Source organism: Myotis yumanensis, unplaced genomic scaffold (assembly GCF_028538775.1).
Source record: "Myotis yumanensis isolate MYYU_CA2020_CCGP unplaced genomic scaffold, mMyoYum1.0.hap1 SCAF_14, whole genome shotgun sequence".
Taxonomy (NCBI): domain Eukaryota; kingdom Metazoa; phylum Chordata; class Mammalia; order Chiroptera; family Vespertilionidae; genus Myotis; species Myotis yumanensis.
This window is the reverse complement of record NW_027223765.1, coordinates 28,383,332-28,402,985: the sequence shown is the minus strand read 5'-3', so window position 1 is coordinate 28,402,985 and position 19,654 is coordinate 28,383,332. Positions and strand designations below refer to the sequence as shown.

Below are 19,654 nucleotides of genomic sequence, written 5' to 3'. Positions count from 1 at the left end.
AGGGGCCAAATAAACAAGGTTTTAAGTTTATGTGGGGTCAAATTCAAAGGCTAACACGGGCCAAATAAACAAGGTTTAAGTTTATGTGAGCCGCAAAAAAACAAAAACTTCAATTTTCATAGAAACGTAGGTGTATTTCGATAGAGACATGCTGAATACAAAGGGCTGAAATAAATGAGTAATCGTTAACATAAAATAGAACATTTTAATAAAAATTAATATTTTTTTGAACATTAACTTACTAGACACTGAATAACTGCACAAATTAATAAGCGTAATGCAAATAAACCTGTTTTTCTTGTTCTCCGAAAGCAAAATATTTCCTGTTGCACACACCAAACAAGTCAGTACAAGACTAATGACGTGGCCATTGGCTGCTAAAATATTCGCTGCTAGTATTAGTGGAAAGAAATGGTGCGCCTGCACGTAAGGCTTGTAAGGGAAATGAATGCAACACGATAATGGTAATCAGTCATTAGCGAATGTTGTAGTTCATTATTAATAATTATGTATAACAGGATATTGTAAAAATTAAGTTGCAAAATTTTTATTAAAACGTTTCTTACATACCGTTTTGTTGGCTGGGCCGCAAAAATATTCGTTGTGGGCCACACGCAGCCCACAGGCCCCGAGTTTGACATGCTTGCTGAACACTAAACGATGAACCAGCACTGGCCCCTCCTTTCCCTCTATTCCCCTCCCCAAAAAACACACCTACAACCAATTATCAGGTAAGAGACTGAGGCTGTTACTGTGGAAAAACAGAAGCTCCCCAGAAAAAATGCCTACAGATATTGAGGCAGGATAATAAGAAAGACACTAGGAAAATGCCTTGGCAGGCGGAATAGGGAAACTCAGAAATTGGCCAAGTAATTTACAGCCAGATACAGAAGGTCCCTTCCCTACAGATAACATCTGGGCCTCAGTTGTATTTCAGCCCCAGGCCAAGAAAAGCAGCAAAACCAGGTGAGAGACACCAGGACCAACTACAACTATGATGACTAATAACCCCGTGCCCTGGCACCGACCAATCAGTGGAGACCACGACCCTGAAAGGATACACCTGGAAAAGCTGATGAATATTCTATTGAGATCCTTCCCTAAGATCTTCCCTAAATTCCCAGCCTTTAAAAACCCTCAAAATGAAGGTCCCAGAGCTCTCTCTCCCTCTCTGGAGTACACCCACACCTTTCCCTTTCCCCTCTTCTTCCCCCACAGGTGAGCATCCCCTAAACCAGGGGTCCTCAAACTACGGCCCACGGGCCACATGCAAATACAAATATTGTATTTGTTCCTGTTTTGTTTTTTTACTTCAAAATAAGATATGTGCAGTGTGCATAGGAATTTGTTCATAGTTTTTTTTTTTAAAAAAACTATAGTCCAGCCCTCCAACGGTCTGAGGGACAGTGAACTGCCCGCCCCCCTGTTTAAAAAGTTTGAGGACCCCTGCCCTAAACTAACTCTAAGGGACTCCATGAGACTTACAACCGGGGAGCAATAGGCAGCTGCAGCTAGTCCAGGGCTAACCCCCAAACCTGTCTCCAAGACCCCCTTTTCTTTGACTTCTCAGTGAGCCAAAGCAGCCCAGCCTAGGCTCATTTCTTTCCTATAACATTTCTAAAAACCCAAAGCAGCCCCGCCTAGACTTCTCCTATAGCTTCTTCTATCCTAAACCCTTCCTTGTTTTAGCTTTTTCCTCCCTTCCATTCCTCAAAAAAAAAAAAAGAAAGAAAAAGAAAAATTCAGTGGCTTGAAACAACATATATTACCTTACAGTTCTGTAATTTAAAAGTCCTACACTGGTGGCTCAGTTGGTTGGAGCTCGTCCCATACACCAAAAGGTTGTGGGTTCAATTCCCAGTCAGATATCTAGGTTGCTGGTTCAATCCTGGTCAGGGAACATACGGGAGGCAACTGATTGATGTCTCTCTCTCACATCCATGTTTGTCTCTCTCTCTCTAAAATCAATTATAAATAAATAAATAAATAAATAAATAGACAAATATCCTACATGGGTCTCACTAGGTTAAAATCAAGGCTAGCAGGGCTATGCTCCTTTCTGGAGGCTCCAGGGAATAATCTGTTTGTTTTTTGTCTTCTCCAGCTTTTAGAGATCTTCCATATTCCTTTGCTCATGAGCCCCTCTTCTAAGCCAGTAACTACAGACCAAGGCCTTCTCCCATCTCCTATGCCTCCTTCTCTGCCTCTCCCACTTTTAAGGACCCTTATGGTTACACTGGGCCCACCTGGATAACCCAGGCTACTCTATTTTAAGGTCAGCTGATTAGCAACATTAATTCCGTCTACAAGGTTAATTCACCTTTGCCATGTAAGGTAACATATTCACAGGTTTCAGGGATTAGGACATCTTGGGAGGCCATATTCTTCCCACTATATTCTCCTATGGCAGTGATGGCGAACCTTTTGAGCTCGGCGTGTCGGCATTTTGAAAAACCCTGACTTAACTCTGGTGCCGTGTCACATATAGAAATTTTTTGATATTTGTAACCATAGTAAAACAAAGATTTATATTTCCGATATTTGTTTTATATATTTAAGTGCCATTTAACAAAGAAAAATCAACCAAAAAAATGAGTTGGCATGTCACCTCTGACACGCGTGTCATAGGTTCGCCATCGCTGTCCTATGGTCTCAGTGTGAAGAGACTGTATGTGTTTTGATTCAGCCTGATAAGACTTGTTTGAACGTTTTCATGAAAGCCAAAAACGCAGGGGCCCGTGGTGATGAGTCAAGTCCCCTCCACCCAGGCTGCATCAAGGTCTCTCAGGTCCACACACCCTACCCAGGACATAGCTGCCCTCCAGACACACAATCAACCTGCCTAGACTTACAAGATTACTGACCTGTGGTCCTCTCCCAGAGAGCTAGGGATCTGTCTCCCTAAGAAACACACAAAGCATAATACTATGTACATAGGCACTGAAAAAGAGAAAATCCCTCATCTGCCCCAAACTACATGCAAGTTCTCATTTCCCACACTGTTTTCTCGTCACATATTTTGCTCCTGGCTCTGCCCTGGAGGAAAGCCCCACCTCTTGCAGTTACCACATACCTGACTGAATACGTAAACCAATCTTCCGTTGATTCGGCCACGGCCAGTGACAACACTGTCTCCAGGAAACTACCAAAAAAATTTAAAAAATAAACGTTAAAAGACACAAATGTTTCTTTTAATAAATTTATAGTAATTATGACCCAATGAAAGATGCCCCCCAAAAAACGACCCCAAATTATTTAAATTCAATAGGAATTAGGAACACAAAGGAATATCCCTTCCCCCCCTCAGCTAGTACGAAGCTACTGCTTTAACAGAAATGGAGGGTGCCGTAGTCTTAGGCCTCATCTTCTTCCTAAAAGCAGAATTATCAAGAGACCCTCTAAGGGCTGTCACTACCAAAGGCTAACAGGAAGGAAAGACGTAAAAACAAAACAAAACATGGCAACTTCTATAAACCCCACACCCCACCCACAAACCTTAAAAAGGCAAACCTATCATTGTGCTTGGAATCCTGGCAATCACTGTGTGGCCCATAATAGCCCAAAGGGAGCCAGCTGGTTTGATGCCAAGTTTACAAATCTTTGGTCTCAAGCACCATATATGCAGACCTGAAGAAAGCTGACCAAAGAACTCTGCACACTCACGGAGAACACCCAACTAAAGGAAGAAGTGTCAGTGACTCTGATCTCAAAAACTCCAAGGCAGACAAAGAGAAAAAAAGAAAAGAAAAACTCCAAGGCATAAACTTAGTGTGTGAGAGGCCAGTGGTCAGTCTCTAAGGGTCTCTGATGCCATCAGATCAGAACACAACCTGAAGATTTTCTCTCCTTTCCTTCCAAGTTTGTCATTCTATACATGTGAGAGCTCTGAACCCACCACCAGAGCCTTAGGAACGGAGCCAGAGTCCCACTGCACAAGGTATTAGCAGTCCACTCACATTCCTTCATCTGCAGACAAAGGTAAGTGGGGGACCTAGAGGCCACCGTAGTGCCTCTCCAGAGGCATTCTTGCATTCTAGGGCCCTAAAGCATGAAAATGTTTCAATGTATCCTGAGTCCCAGAAGAATTTCATTAGTCTAGTGCAGCCATTGTCAAGTGGATGTACAGAAAACATTTTTACAAAATGCATAACCTGACTATTTAGTCAGGGGCACTAACCTTTTTTCCCTTAGAGTCTGTGGTTCTCAACCTTCTGGCCCTTTAAATACAGTTCCTCATGTTGTGACCCCCAACCATAAAATTATTTTCGTTGCTACTTCATAACTGTAATTTTGCTACTGTTACGAATCATAATGTAAATATCTGATATGCAGGATGGTCTTAGGCGACCCCTGTGAAAGGGTTGTTCGACCGCCAAAGGGGTCGCGACCCACAGGTTGAGAACCACTGCCTTCAACTGTCCAAAAAAAAAAATGACAATAGCCAACACAACAATAGCTGTCCAGTGTGAATGAATCAAAATTATACCTATTTTTTTGTCAGATCAGCAAAAAATATAACATTTTTTTGGTATGCCGCAGAATTTTAGTAATTAGTTTATGTGTGACATGAGATGAAAAAGGTTGAAAATCATTGGGTAGGCCAGCAAGGCCACAGCAGGAAAGTACAACTTGGAGGCTCACAACACCATTGTGAACAGATACCTTATTTTTATCAGCAGCCATTCCGAAATCTGCACATCTGTGTTCCACAAACATGTCGCTCTCAACAAAACTGTCAGGGTCCAGCAAGAGACTGATCCGCTCTCTAGCCGTTAGCTTTCCCTAAAATGCAACAAAAATCATTCAGTGATGTCATCATAGACAAAGTCAGTAAGCAAGGAGTGTCATAGGAGGGTCAGGAGAACAGGTTTTGCCCCTTCACCTCATGTGAAAGCCTATATTCCATCAACCTGCCTAAGAGACAGGTGTTATCAGTAGACTTCACCTAGTTAGAAAATCAGAGTAGATAGTGCTCCAGGAGCCACCAACTGTGGAAGGCAAATATCCTATATAAAAGTGTAATATGCAAATCAACCGAACGGCCAAACAGTGGAACATCCATCCCACCCACCATCCGGGAACACGTTATGACACCCACTGGCACCAGCCAAGGCGGGTGCAATGGGCTGGCCATCGCCCCATGATCACCGTGCAGAGGGAGGCCCAGGCCACTGGTCAGGGTGCCTGTGGCTGGAGGGAAGCTGGTGCCAGCAGCCAGGGAAAGGAAGGCCTACTCTTGCACGAATTTCGTGCATCAGGCCTCTAGTATATATATATATATAAAGAAAGAAACTGTCACCTTTCAACCCTTGTCAAATGGGCATTTACAACACCTAACTCAACACTCAATTCAGACTCCCCGGCTGGTTCAAATCTCCTCACTGAAGTTCCCAGGCTTCCACCCTAGTCACCTCCCCCACACTTGCGAGTTATGCTTTAGTGCCCTTCACCTCTAAAAATTTCACTTCTGCACTTTCCAGGTTGGTTATTTAATTCATCCAGCAAATCGGTCCAGACTCACACATGTCAGGGACGCAGTAATCGAGTGTAGTTTGAACTCCCAGATAACCTACTGATCTGGACCTCAGATTCGCCTGCTGCTAAATGGCCCACCCAGCATATCTCCATCAACGCCTGGGCGGTGGGTGGGCAGCAGTGCCTAGGCTGCTCACTGCAGCCAAAGATATAAACTAACATGAACACCCCCAGAAAAACCACCTACCTTCGAAGTGTGCCTTTCCTACCCAGCAGGTCGATGCACGCGGAGACCCTGAGATCCTGAAGGGGCTTAGCTGGTGTTCTGGGGACTAAGTCCCCCAAGTTCCCTGCATCCACCACAGCACCCACACCCCCCACCCCAGGTTAATGTAAGAGTTTGCTTATGTTACTTCCCCTGCCACCTGTCTTGATTTTACTGCTTCCATAATGGAGCAAGAACCATTCTTTCATGGGGCATGAGAAGAATAAGCATAATTTTTAAAAATGAAGTGCCTGTCATTGCTTCACTATCTCTAACAATAAGATTGCGAGGGGAGAATTATTACTATCCTGTTTAGAATAAATTGACTCCTAAAGATTAGTAACTTGTCCAAAAGTTCATAGCTGTTGAGTGGAGAGCCAGGCCCGCCTAACAAACATTCCAAGCGAAAGCAGAAAGTGATAAAGCACATCGGGGCTCCAGGGGAAAGGCAACAAGTTCTCAAGGTGAACAGTCTCGCCGCCGCCTCTCCTCAGCTTTGCGCGGATTGGCTGGGAGGCCTCGAGCGCCGGGAGCCCGGCGCGCTGTGATAGGTCGCGAACGCCGGGGGCGGGACGGCCTCGGTCCCCTCCGGACTTACTCTCTTGTGCTGCGCGTCAATGCGGCGCTGGCCCCCTCCCATCAGCGCAGCGCGGCGCTTGTCCTCTATGCGCTCGTTAATGGAGACGGGCTGGCTGCACAGGCTGCGGACTGCGACCCGGAGGCCGCTCACCCCGACGCTGAGCCTTGCTCCAGCCGCCGCCACGCGCATTGCCGCCGCCACGCGCATTGCCGCCGCCATATTTGTCCCGTCGGCGCGCCCCTAACCAGCACACCTGAGTACGCAAGTGCGTGGCCGAGCGTCAGCGTAGCGGGGTCTGCGCCTGCGCAACGTCGGCGGGACGTAGCCTTTGGAATGCAGAGCGTGCGTAGGAGGAAGGCCTCAGATTTTCCAGATCCCAGGCCGCCCCACAGCGTCGCCGGGAGAATTGGGAACGGTCCTCTCATCTCTAACCTCCTGGCCACACACAGAAGATGACCTTGGCCCTTGCTCTTCTCTGACTACCTAGACCTCTAGTTCTCTCATCCCACTTGCTCCAGGAAATAAATAGATAATGAATTAGCCAACATTTATTGAACAGTGGACCAGGTGTGGCATTTAGCATTTACTTGAATTAGCTTGTTATGCTCATTCCACAGATGAAGTCAGTGAAACACAGAATTAGAGTGATTTGATCAAGGCTAAGGATGTGGTGGAGAGCCAGGATGCAAACACAGGGATGTGCCATGTGCCACTTACGGATCACAGGGCTCCTAACTTCTAGAACAGTGGTTCTCAACCTTCCTAATGCCGCGACCCTTTAATACAGTTCCTCATGTTGTGGTGACCCCCAACCATAAAATTATATTCGTTGCTACTTCGTAACTAATTTTGCTACTGTTGTGAATCGTAATGTAAATATCTGATATGCAGGATGTATTTTCATTGTTACAAATTGAACATAATTGAAGCATAGTGATTAATCACAAAAACAATATGTAATTATATATGTGTTTTCCGATGGTCTTAGGCGATTCCTGTGAAAGGGTTGTTCGACCCCCAAAGGGGTCGCGACCCACAGGTTGAGAACCCCTGTTCTAGGGCGTGGTTCTCAAAGTGTGGGCCCAGCAGCTTCAGCATCTCCGAGGAAAGAGATGGAAATGCAAACTTTCAAATTCTCAGACTCCACCCCGGACCTACTGAATTGAAGGTTCTGGGGGTGCAGCCAGCAATCTGTTTCAACAGGTGACCTCTAGATGATTTTTGATGTTTTACAGTCACTTCTCAGGGGATTTAGAACTGAACTGTTGGGAATTTGTCCTTATGTTAATGCAATTCATTTCAGCAAACATTTTAGAAATTTTGAGCACCTACTTTGTGCCAAGAACTAACCACCAGGACTTATGCTTCCTGGATTAGGAATTGTTCACCTAGCTATTCAGGGAAGCTGAGGGTCCTAGGCCTAAAGTCATGTAGCTGGACAAAGTTCACTTGCATCTGTCTGACTCCATAGTGGGTGCTCTTGGCTCTGCATTTGAGTCCCTGTTTAAGGACAAGGGACTGACCTGGTAGCACAGGGGAGAATTTGGGCAAGTCTGGGTGTATCAAGGAGAGTATGTCTGAGAAGGTAATTGTATGCAAGGGAACACTAGCAGTGTGAGCAAAGGCCTGACATGTTCAGATTCGCGCGCGTGGACACACACACACACACACACACACACACGGCTGTGTCCTCAGCTTTTGGAGGAACCATGGTAAATGAGAACGGAAAGTGATAATGGAGTTAGATTGTGAAGAATTTTACCATGTTTAGAAATTGGGACTTGATTTGGGTTGAGGGCAGTGGGACTCTTTTGTCCTAAAGTGCTTTGTAGATCCTCCCCTATGGCACATCTTAACACCATGTTAAGATTGTTTAGCTCTCTCCCCAGCTAGATTTCTAAGCCAGAAGGCAGGGACCATGGCTGGCTTGCTCAACTTACTGTTGCCCCTGCAACTGGAACAAGTCCCAACATATAGGAGGCCTTCAGAATGTATTTGTGGAATTGAGCTGAGCTAGCACATAGGCAATTGCATATGGCTCTGGAGGTTTTCTCCTTAAAACTATGCATGCTCTTCTACACCTGATACCTTGCTCTTGTATTGTTGTGGGGTGACATTCGCGGGAATAAGACCACCGACTCCAATTAGGTCTTAAACAGCAAGTGAGAATTTATTGAGCTGGCCAGCGACTATAGTTACAGCACCCTGCCAAAGCAGAGGCTGAACTGCAGCGCTGACTGCAAGAGTTACATTTTATTATTAAATTCTGTGGAGGCCCAGAGAAAAATGTGTCTTTCAAATTCTGGGCCTCCTAATAGGGAGGAAACTCTCTTTATTTATACTTTTTCCAGTCTTTCGTCTCCCAAATTTGGAATGAGACTTCTGGGCCTTCTGAGAAAGAAGGCCTGCGTGCTGGGCAGGGGCCATGAGACCATATCTCAAGGCCTGGCCTGATGTCAGTACCTTCCTATCTATGTGTTTTAGGAACAGACAGCACAGCATGACCCGTCTGGCCAAAGCGCCAGATATGCAGCCCAGCACAGTATCATCTCCTCAAGGCAGTCTACCCTGATCCCCTCTCTGCCTGGATTAGGGTAAGTATTGGTTCCTCAAGGAGACAAGGATTTTTTTTTGTTATTTAACTTTAAATAACCAGTGCATAGCAGAAAGCCCAACACAGGAGGGATCCATAAATGACTTTTTTTTTAATCCACCCGAGGATATTTTCCCATTAATTTTTAGAGAGGGAAAGACAGAAATATTGATGTGAGAGAAGCACATCCATCAGTTGCCTCCTGCACATGCCCCATCAGGGCCTGGGTCGGGGAGGAACTTGCAACCTCGGTACATGCCCTTGAAACCGAAATCAAACCCGAGACCCTTCAGTCCACAAGCCAACGTTCTATCCATTGAACAAAACCAGATCCTCCAAGAAGCTGAAGTCCAGATAGGATTGAATTTGTAAGAAATGTATTCGGGTAAATGCCTGTGAGAGAAAATGGGAAGAGGGCCAGAGGAGTCTGGGAGAGTCTTCAGACTGTGATTATAAGGTAAACCTGCCCCTGACTGAAGGAGAGAGGGAGGATGGAAGGCAGGCCCAGTGTAAGCATCTTAGACTGTAGAGCAGGTTAAGGAAAATTGAACAAGACCATCATGGAGTCTTGGAGCAAAGTCACCTGCCAGATGAGTCCCACATCTCCCAGGAAGGGGCCTGCTTCAGTTTCCCTGCCACACTCAGTCATTGGCTGGGAGAAGCCTGTAGATGCGTGGCCTCAGAGCAAACCCAGCCATGGATTTCAGAGGCCAGCAGCTGGGGTGCATGGTTGATTACACACCTTTCAGTTGGAGATCTGAGACACACATTCTCATGGCCACCGAAGTCTACCTTTTGCCCCACACAGATGTACCACTCTGCACAGGTTTGGGACGCAGTTCCTCCCTGGATCCTGTGGGCTTTGTTCCCGAGAGGAAACTCAGAAGAGGGTGTTAGTGGAACAAACTCTGTTGATGCAGTTGATCTCAGAGCCACACCTAGTATTATCCTCTCCTTCCTTTACTATCCATTCTCAAATCCGCTCACCCTCAGCGATCGCCTAGGCAGGTCTTGTGCCTTACCTGGCGATGTAAACCAAACTTTTATTCTGGAAGTGTCTGAACCATTGGTAATATCCTTTCAGTCCAGGGCTGCTGGTATGTCCATTCATGGTTGCAAAAGAGCTGGAGAGTACTAGGAAGCACCCAAGACAAGTGAATCGCCTAGCTCTCACGTGTTTCCCCTTGTCCCCATTGTGCAAAAAAAAAAAAAAAAAAAAACAGCCCTCCTGCTGATCAGAATCAATTACCCTTGCTGGATGGTGATTCTTCCTTGCTGATTCCTGGACACAGACTTCAAAGTGACCTGGCAGCAGCTGCAGCTTTTAAGTCAATGGAATCCTTGCTATATCCCTTGGCAAAAGTGTGACCTCTTTGGGGACTAGAACCTCGAACCCTGTAGAGTCCAGAGTTGTGAGGACAGCCCTAGGAGGTGATCTCAATGGTTAGAGCATCAGCCTGTACACCAAAGGATTATAGGTTCAATTTCTGGTCAAGGACATATACCTGGGTTGCAGGTCCAATCTCTTACCCTGGTTGGGGTGCATGTGGATGACGACCAATCAATGTGTCTCTCTCACTTTGATGTTTCTCTGTCTCTGTCTCTGTCTCTGACTCTGTCTTTTTCTCGCCCCCGCCCTTCCACCCTCTCTAAAAAAAAATCAATGGAACCCTGACAGGTTTGACTCAGTGGATAGAGCATCGGCCTGTGGACTGAAGGGTCCCGGGTTCGATTCAGGTCAAGGTCACATGCCTGGATTGCAGGCTTGATCCCCAGTGGGGGGCATGCAGGAGGCAGCCAATCAGTAATTCCCTCTCATCATTGATGTTTCTATCTCTCGCTTCCTCTCTGAAATCAATAAAAATATATTTTTAAAAAATCAATGGAAAAAAATATCCTCAAATGAGAATTAACAACAGCAACAAAAAATAAGTGAGGAGAGAAAGCACAAAATCCCTTAGTGGGGCATTGGGTGTTACAATAAGTGGGGTCACTCCTGCTGCTTCTATCTGTTGGTTCCCCAACCCATGTATTCTTCCTATTCAGGACACAGCACCATAAAGAGGCCTCTGATTGAATACATACACTGTGTCCTGAAGGAGGGCACCTCATCCATCCAGACTGCTCCCTCTGTACTGTACTTCAATGCGTGTGGAAGGCCATTCCAAACCTGCCTTAGCTGAGCTTTCCAATGTCTCTGGAGCTTTGCTACTCTAACAATTAGGTCTTCATCCTGCCACTCAGCTGTGTATTCCCTTCCCCTGACAGAGATAAAGGTCTCTTTGTAAGCTATCCCAAAGGCCTTATATTTCTCTCACTTAGCCCAAAACTGCCTGTTGTTAATGGCCTTCAGTCTCTCATGATTTCAACATAGGGTGTCAATACAACTTACCAGTAACCACCCAATTTTACTATCTTTGTAGTCATCGCTCCCTTCTTGCTTTTCAAGTGCTTGCATCATCACGTCTGCCACAGCATTCCCTTCTACCGAGACATTTTCTCAGGTTAACACTGGTGAGAGCTTTAGCAGTTGAGTTACTACCTTGTGCCAGGAACTACCTGAGTCCAACCTACTAACCAGGATGGCATCCTCTTTGCCTTATGGGCAGTAGATGAGCCAGTCCAAATTCCTATCTTACCACGTATTTTCATGCACCACTCCCAGTACCACTTGTGTTAGTCTGGGTCCCTGAGAAATGGATGCAAGATAAAATTATCTATGTAAGACATTTATTAGAGGAAATGCCTAGAAGAGAAAATGGGGAGGCAAATAGGGAGGCGGGTAGAGTTATCAGACTACAATGCAAGTCCAACCTCAAGTGAAGAAATGAAGGAAGAAATATTGGATGGAAGCATCTTACACCCCAGTGCAATTCTGAGGAAAGTTCGACAAGGCTGTTTGGGATTTCTCCAAGTCGCCTGTCAGAGGAGTCTGGCATCTCCCAGGAATGGGCCTTAGTTTCTCTGCCACACTTAGTCATTGCCTGGAAGCAGTCCATAGGAAGCATTAATGAACTATCTGAAAGGGAAACTAAGGAAGCTCCCATTTACCATTGCATAAAAATACATAGAAATAATTTAAAATATATTTTTACACTTGATAATTGTTAAGTGATATTTAAGAGAGGCAAATGTATTTTATTTCATTTTAATTTATTTTTAAAAATATATATCTTTTATTGATTTCAGAGAGGAAGGGAGAGATAGTAACATCAATGATGAGAGAGAGTCATTGATTGGCTGCCTCCTGCACACTCCCTCCTGTGGAATCCAGCCGGCAACCTGGGCATGTGCTCTTGACCAGAATTGAACTCAGGACCCTTCAGTCTGCAGGCAGAAGCTCTATCCACTGAGCAAAAACAGCTAGGGCCATAGAAATAATTTAACCAAGGATGTAAAAGACTTGTACTCAGAAAATTGTAAGACACTGAAGAAAGAAATTGAAGAAGATACAAATAAGTAGAAGCATATACCATGTTCATGGATAGAAAGAATTAACATCATTAAAATGTTTATACTATCCAAAGCAATCTATAGATTCAATGCAATTCCTATCAAGATACCAATGGTATATTTCACAGAACTAGAACAAATATTCCAAAAATTTAAATGGAACCACAAAAGACCCCGAATAGCCACAGCAATCTTGAGGAAGAAGAACAAAGTTGGAGGAATCATGCTACCTGGTATTAAGCTATCCAACAAAGCCACAGTAATCAAAACAGCATGGTATGGGCATAAAAACAGACATATAGATCAATAAAACAGAAGAGAGAGCTTAGAAATAAACTCATGCTTCTATGGTCAATATTTGACAGAGGTGGTAAAAATATGCAGTGTGGTAAAGTTAGTCTATTCAATAAATGGTGTTGGGAAAACTGGACAGGTAATGCAAAAAAATTAAACTACACCACCTTCTTATACCATACATAAGAATAAACTAAAAAATGGATTAAAGACTTAAATGTTAGACTCAAAACCATAAAAATCCTAGAAGAAAACATAGGCATTAAAATCTCATACATTGCTTGTAGCAATATTTTTTCTATGTTTCTGTGGGCAAAAGAAACAAAAGAAAAATAAACAAATAGGACTACATCAAACTAAAAAGGGTTTACACAACAAAGGAAACCTTTAACAAAATGAAAAGACAACCCACTGAATGAGAGATCGTATTCAACAATGATACATCTGATAAGGGGTTAATATCCAAAATTTATAAAGAACTTATACAACTCAACACCAAAAAAAAAACAAAAACAAAACAACAAAAACAAAAACAATCCAATTAAAACATGGGCAAAGGATCTAAATAGACACTTTTCTGAAGAGTACATATACAGATGGCCAATAGCTATATGAAAAGATGCTCAATGTCAGTAATAACCAGAGAAATACAAATTAAAACTACAATGAGATATTACCTCACACCTGTCAGAATGGCTGTTACCAATTAACAAACAATAAGTGTTGGCAAGGATGTGGAGAAAAGGGAACCATTGTGCACTGTTGGTGGGAGTGCAGATTGGTGCAGCCACTGTGGAAAACAGTATGCAGTTACCTAAAGAAATAAAAAATGGGCCCTGGCCAGTGTGGCTTAGTTGGCTGGGCATCATCCCATGCACCGAAAGGTTGCAGCATTTGATTCCTGCTCAGGGCACATGCCCCAGCTATGGGCTCAATCGCGTAGGGGGCATGCAGGAGGCAGCTGATTAAGGTTTCGCTCTCACATCATTTCTCTCCCTCTGCCTTCCTCTCTAAAAGTCAATTAAAAATTTAAGCCCTAGCTGGTTTGGCTCAGTGGATAGAGTGTTGGCCTGCGGACTAAAGGGTTCCAGGTTCCATTCCAGTCAAGGGCGCATGCCCAGGTTGTGGGCTCCATCCTCAGTAGGGGGCATGCAGGAGGCAGCCAGTCAATGATTCTCATCACTGATGTTTCTCTATTTCTCTCCCTCTCCCTTCCTCTCTGAAATCAATAAAAATACATTTTAAAAAATAAATAATAAAAAAATCAATTAAAAATTTAAAAATTGAACTGCCTTATGACCCAGTGATTCTACTTTGGGGATATATCTGAAGAAACCAGAAACATTGGTGCAGTGCAGCATTATTTACAATCACCAAGATTTGGAAGCAGCCCAGGTAGTAGATGAGTGGATAAAAAAGCTGTGGTACATTTTCACAATGGAATGCTACATGATCTTAAAAAAAAAGAAATCTTACCTTTCGGGACAGCATGAATGGACTTGGAGAGTATCAAGCTAAGTGATATAAGCCAGGCAGAGAAAGACAAGTTCCATATGATTTCACTTATATGTGGAATCTAATGAACAAAATAAACTAACAAAGAAAATAGAAACAGACTCACAGATACAGAGAACAGACTGACAGCTGTTAGAAGGGAGGCATTTGAGGGACTGGGTGAAAAAGGTGAAGGGATTAAGCAAAGAAAAAAAAACCCTCATAGATGCTGACAACAAACAGTATGGTGATTTCCAGAGGGAAAGTGGGGTTGAGGGTGTAGCAGAGGATAAAGGGGAGATGAGTGGTGATGGAAGGAGACTTGACGTGGCGAACACACAATACAATATATAGATGATGTATTGTAGAATTGTACACCTGAAACCTATATAATATTAACCAATGCACCCCAATAAATTCAATAACATTTTTTAAAAAGACTGATAGGGCCCTGGCCAGTTTGGCTCAGTGGATAAAGCGTCGGCCTGCGGACTGAGGGATCCCAGATTCAATTCCAGTCAAGGGCATGTACCTTGGTTTCGGGCACATCCCCAGTAGGGGGTATGCAGGAGGCAGCTGATCAATGTTTCTCTCTCATCGATGTTTCTAACTCTCTATCCCTCTCCCTTCCTCTCTGTAAAAAATCAATAAAATATATTAAAAAAAGGGAAAAAAAAAGACGGATAGGGAGTTTAAGTAATGGAGAAATAGACAACCTCCAGGGACAAACGGGCTGTTTTCCAAAAATTAAATTTTAAATTATTTGGAATGCAGAACACATTTCCCTTAGAAACAATGCTATGAATAATTGCAGTCATTTTCTTAGCAAAGTCCACACAAGATTGTTTTACTCATAATGTAACAGAAATATCTGTTAAGAAATTTTAGGCTTGCATCAAGTGCATCCCTAAATCCTCTCCACGCTGAATTGTAAATTAGCTGTGTATATAACTGCCACCCCAACTAGACTGTGAACTCTTTGAGGGCTGGAAACTGTTGAATTATTCATTTTTTTATTCTGAATGCCTGGCATGTAACTGGAAATAAATGTTGGTTGCATAAATGAATGGACAAATTTAATAGGCATTGGAATAATGTTGAAAGTATCTTGGGGAATAAAAACACTAACATTTAATGGGTACCTTAATATGTGTCTGGCACTGTGCTGGGTGGATAATCAATAAAGCAAGATGCTTTGTTTATACTAGAGTTAGGGATGAAGAAGCTGGAGGCAATTTTAATATTTGAGATATAAAATGAATGAGTGCGCCCTAACCGGTTTGGCTCAGTGGATAGAGCGTTGGCCTGTGCACTGAAGGGTCCCAGGTTCGATTCCGGCCAAGGGCATGTACCTTGGTTGCGGGCACATCCCCAGTAGGGGGTGTGCAGGAGGCAGCTGATTGATGTTTCTCTCTCATCGATGTTTCTAACTCTCTATCTCCCTTTCTCTCTGTAAAAAATCAATAAAATCTATTTTAAAAAATAAAATAAATGAGTGCTGGAGTTTCTAACTAAATGTTTTTGGATGAAATGAATGGATGGATGTATTGATTTGAAAGAAATGTCATAGAAAAATATCAATAGGAATTGATATGCAAAGGAAAATGATTATTTTGAGGATCTCTAAGTCTGAGTGTTGGGGAGGTATAACCACAGCTAAAGAGCAGAAAATGGAAAAGGAAGTTGTTAACAGAGAGGACTGGTCAAGGAAAGAAGAGAAGGTCTGGTCTGGGTTAGGCTTTGATTTAATTTCATCTGATTTACTGCTCCCTGTAAAAATGCATTTGCTCTTGACAGTCTCCAAAGATTTGTTGCGAGTTTAGATTAAGGTTAGATTGAAGTTAGATTGATTTCTTTCCACAATGATAGTAAATTAAACACTTGTTCTGCTATAACAATGCCATCAACTGGGTGGTTTAAACAACAAACACTTATTTCTCACAGTTCTGGGAGCTGGAAATCTGAGACCAGAATGCCATCATGGTCGCCTGCTGAGGACTCTCTGCTCAGTTGAAGATGGGTGACTTTTCCTTGTACCCTCACATGGCAAAGAGAATGAGAACTCTCTGGGGTCTCTTTTATAAGAGCACTAATTCCATTTTCGAGGGCTCCACCCTGGTGATCTAGTTATCTCCCAAAGGCCCCACCCTCCTAATACCATTGAACTGGGGGGTTAGGATTACAACATCTGAATTTGGAGGGGACACAAACATTCAGTCCATATCAGATGGCTATAATGGTGAAGGCAGTAGAGTGGACATACTAGGCAGTAAGGGAGAATGCAACATAGGAAAGTGGGAGAGGGCAATTGTTATCTTTAGATAGTTTTTGGTGGAGGAAGAAAAAGATGGGGACAGAAGAAGGAAGAGGAGGGGAAAGGCAAACAACTATTTCATAATTTCATAAAGGGCCTAACCTCTCAGAAAGTCCCTCTGACTTACTGCCAGTCTGATCATTGTTCTTTGAAAGCATCACTACAACGACTTCTGCATTTACTTCATTGTCCACAAAGTGCAATCAATAAATATTTGTTGATGGATTATTCTGAGTGTTTCAAATCAATCCACACTTCTAGTTTTATTAAGGATTTTAGAATTGACATTGATCAAGCTGAAGTAAGAACTGTCTTTAAATTTGCAAGACATTTTTTGTCTCTCCCCAAGGAAAAGCAAATATGTAAACCTTTGTCCATGCCCATTATGCACCAAACACTGTTCTGGAGGTTTTCTTTACAATATTGCATTCCTAGTAACTCATTATTATTTTAAAAATCACTTAGCACCCATTATATGTCAGATTCTATGCTAGGCGATGATGATAAAAGGCAAAGAGGGAGAAATTCTGACCTTTTAGCAGTTTTAGTATAATGGGGAGAAGATAGGGCCAAATCAAGAGCTGTCAAGAACTGTAAGTACAATGAAAGAGGTAAGCACTTGGCAATACTGGAGAATAGAAATAAGTTTTAATTTAAAAAGAGTAGGTAATACAGACAGTTAGAATGGAACATCTGTTTAAATGAAAATTTTCATTTGTCTGAATTAAAAAAAATTTTTTTTGAATGACAGTTTAACAGGATGCCAAGAGGAGCCTAAGGAGACATGATTAAATGTTGTAGGCCCTGGAGGTCATCCTGGATCAGGAAAAGGATATTAGAGAAAAACTGAATAAATGTAAATAGAATATGGATTTTAGTTAATCATGTGTATTACTATTAGTTCCTCAATTGTGACAAATGTACCATACTAATGTAAGATATTAATAGGTAAAATTGGGTATAGAATATACTAGAACTATTTGAAGTATCTGTGTAGTAATTCTGTAAATTCAAAACTGTTTTAAACATTTCATTAAAATACTTAAACTGGCATCTTGTATTTTTGTTAGCTCTGGCAACACTAACACTTTTACTTCCAAATAATCATTAAGCATAAAATATAAAAAATAATCTTAAATTGATAATTAATGATTTGAGTTGTATATAATTTCTCCTAGGTATTTGATCCGAACACTTTATTTATTTTTATTTATTATTATTTTTAAAATATGTTTTATTGATTTTTTACAGAGAGGAAGGGAGAGGGATAGAGAGTTAGAAACATCAATGAGAGAGAAACATCGATCAGTTGCCTCCTGCACACCCCCTACTGGGGGTGTGCCCACAACCAAGGTACATGCCCTTGACTAGAATCGAACCTGGGACCCTTCAGTCCACAGGCCGATGCTCCATCCACTGAGCCGAACTGGTTAGGGCTTTATTTATTTTTAAATATAATATTTATTGCCCTAGCCGGTTTGGCTCACTGGATAGAGCGTCGGCCTGGGGACTTGAAGAGTCCCGGGTTCGATTCTGGGCAAGGGCATGTACCTTGGTTGCAGGCACATCCCCAGTAGGGGGTGTGCAGGAGGCAGCTGATGGATGCTTCTCTCTCATTGATGTTTCTAACTCTCTATCCCTCTCCCTTCCTCTCTGTAAAAAATCAATAAAATATATTTAAAAAAATAAATATAATATTTATTGAAGTAAAGCACACATAGAGAAAAGAGTGCACTAAACATAAGTGTGCAACTAGATGAACTTTCAAAAAGTAATCACACTAGGTGTGGGTGTAACTACAACCCAGATCAGGAAAACCATGTGACCAGCAGTCCAGAAGCAACCTCATGGTCCTTCCCTATTAAAGTTAATCATTATCATGACTTATAGCACCACAAATTAATTTGCCTGTGTACCTAACATAAATGAACTCAAACAATATGGACTGCCAAACACTTTATTTTCTATACACAGTTCATTTGTTTTCTTTCCTTTTTTTTTGGCAAGGCTCAAGCAACCAAATAATTATTAGGGATTATTCTTCAATGTAGGAAAAAAACTGGCTTAAGTCCCCCCCCCCCCCCCCCCCCCATCCAATGAACCACCAATAAAGTTAATCTTAATTTGGTTCGTGCACATCTCAAGAGATTTAAAAAATACAGTTATGAGAAAATCAGCAAGGTTAAGGCCCTGCAAGTAATCACTTTTCTGGGGTGACTGCTAATTTATGCTGCCTGAATAGAAAACGGTGCTGATTATTTTATTCTTGCTGCTCCTTTGGGAAAGAACCACCTCTGTGTTGTGGAAGAAGACCTTAGAATTTGGAATAAAAATAGAGATGTATACTATAACAGTTTTATTTGCAGAGGAGCTTAGAAAAAATCTTTTATAAAAAAAAAGATGGGGATTTTAAGAATGAGAGTGAATTTTAGAATATTTGCCGCTTTCCAGATACAAGACAACCAAATATATTTTGCTCCACTTTAATATCTGCTTTGTTGCGTAACACAACTAGGAAGTTAGTCCTTATTGCTTAATACTTAATTGTTGGTAATATGCTAGGCCTTATAAAGAAAACCTGTTTTTAATGGTAGTAGAAATGATATATCAGAGGTTTATACAGGTTCCCTCAATCTCTTAACTATTCATTTCTGCTCTAAGTGACAAGGCCCTGACACTAACATGTATGTGTGCCACAGAAGATTTCCTTACGTTATACATTCCATTTTGTAAACGTGCAGGGCGTCCACTACGTGCACAAACTTATGCTGGACAACTTTGGTATGTCCAGAGATAAGAAACGGTTCCTATGCTGTGTTTCTACTTGTGCTAGTCAAAGAAGGTTTTGTACTTTTACAGCGGAAGGGAATCAGGTTAAGCTGGATGTTTACTTAATCTGAGTTCTTAGTCTTCTGGAAAACAAAAACAAAAACAAGACCCCCCCGCCCCCCCAAAAAAACAAACAACACACAAACCCATAAGGCAAAAGCTTGTTTAAAAACAGATACTACTTTTAAGGATTTGGGTTCGTTCTAAAGCAGGACCATGGATTCTTAAGATTGATTTACACAGAAGGGCTAGGTCTGCCACCGGAGCTGAAAAAGGGGTTCGTGTTTTTCAAACTGGACTGTTCCACGGGGAGCTCCGTGCGGCCCGGGATGGCGCCTCTGCAAGGCCGGGCGGCTC

General features: G+C 42.5%; 1 protein-coding gene across 1 annotated transcript in view; it reads right to left on the bottom strand.

Annotated features, from left to right (window-relative positions):
• Nucleotides 1-6,556, bottom strand: part of PCCB (propionyl-CoA carboxylase subunit beta) — a 63,143-nt gene extending 56,587 nt beyond the window's left edge. The window contains exons 1-3 of the mRNA XM_070433468.1: nucleotides 6,339-6,556; nucleotides 4,663-4,782; nucleotides 3,074-3,142 (exon numbers count right to left, since the gene is read on the bottom strand). Coding sequence (XP_070289569.1) covers nucleotides 3,074-3,142; nucleotides 4,663-4,782; nucleotides 6,339-6,539 — 390 coding nt within the window. The 5' untranslated portion in view covers nucleotides 6,540-6,556. The remainder of the gene's footprint in view (nucleotides 1-3,073; nucleotides 3,143-4,662; nucleotides 4,783-6,338) is intronic.
• Nucleotides 6,557-19,654: the final 13,098 nt, after the last annotated feature.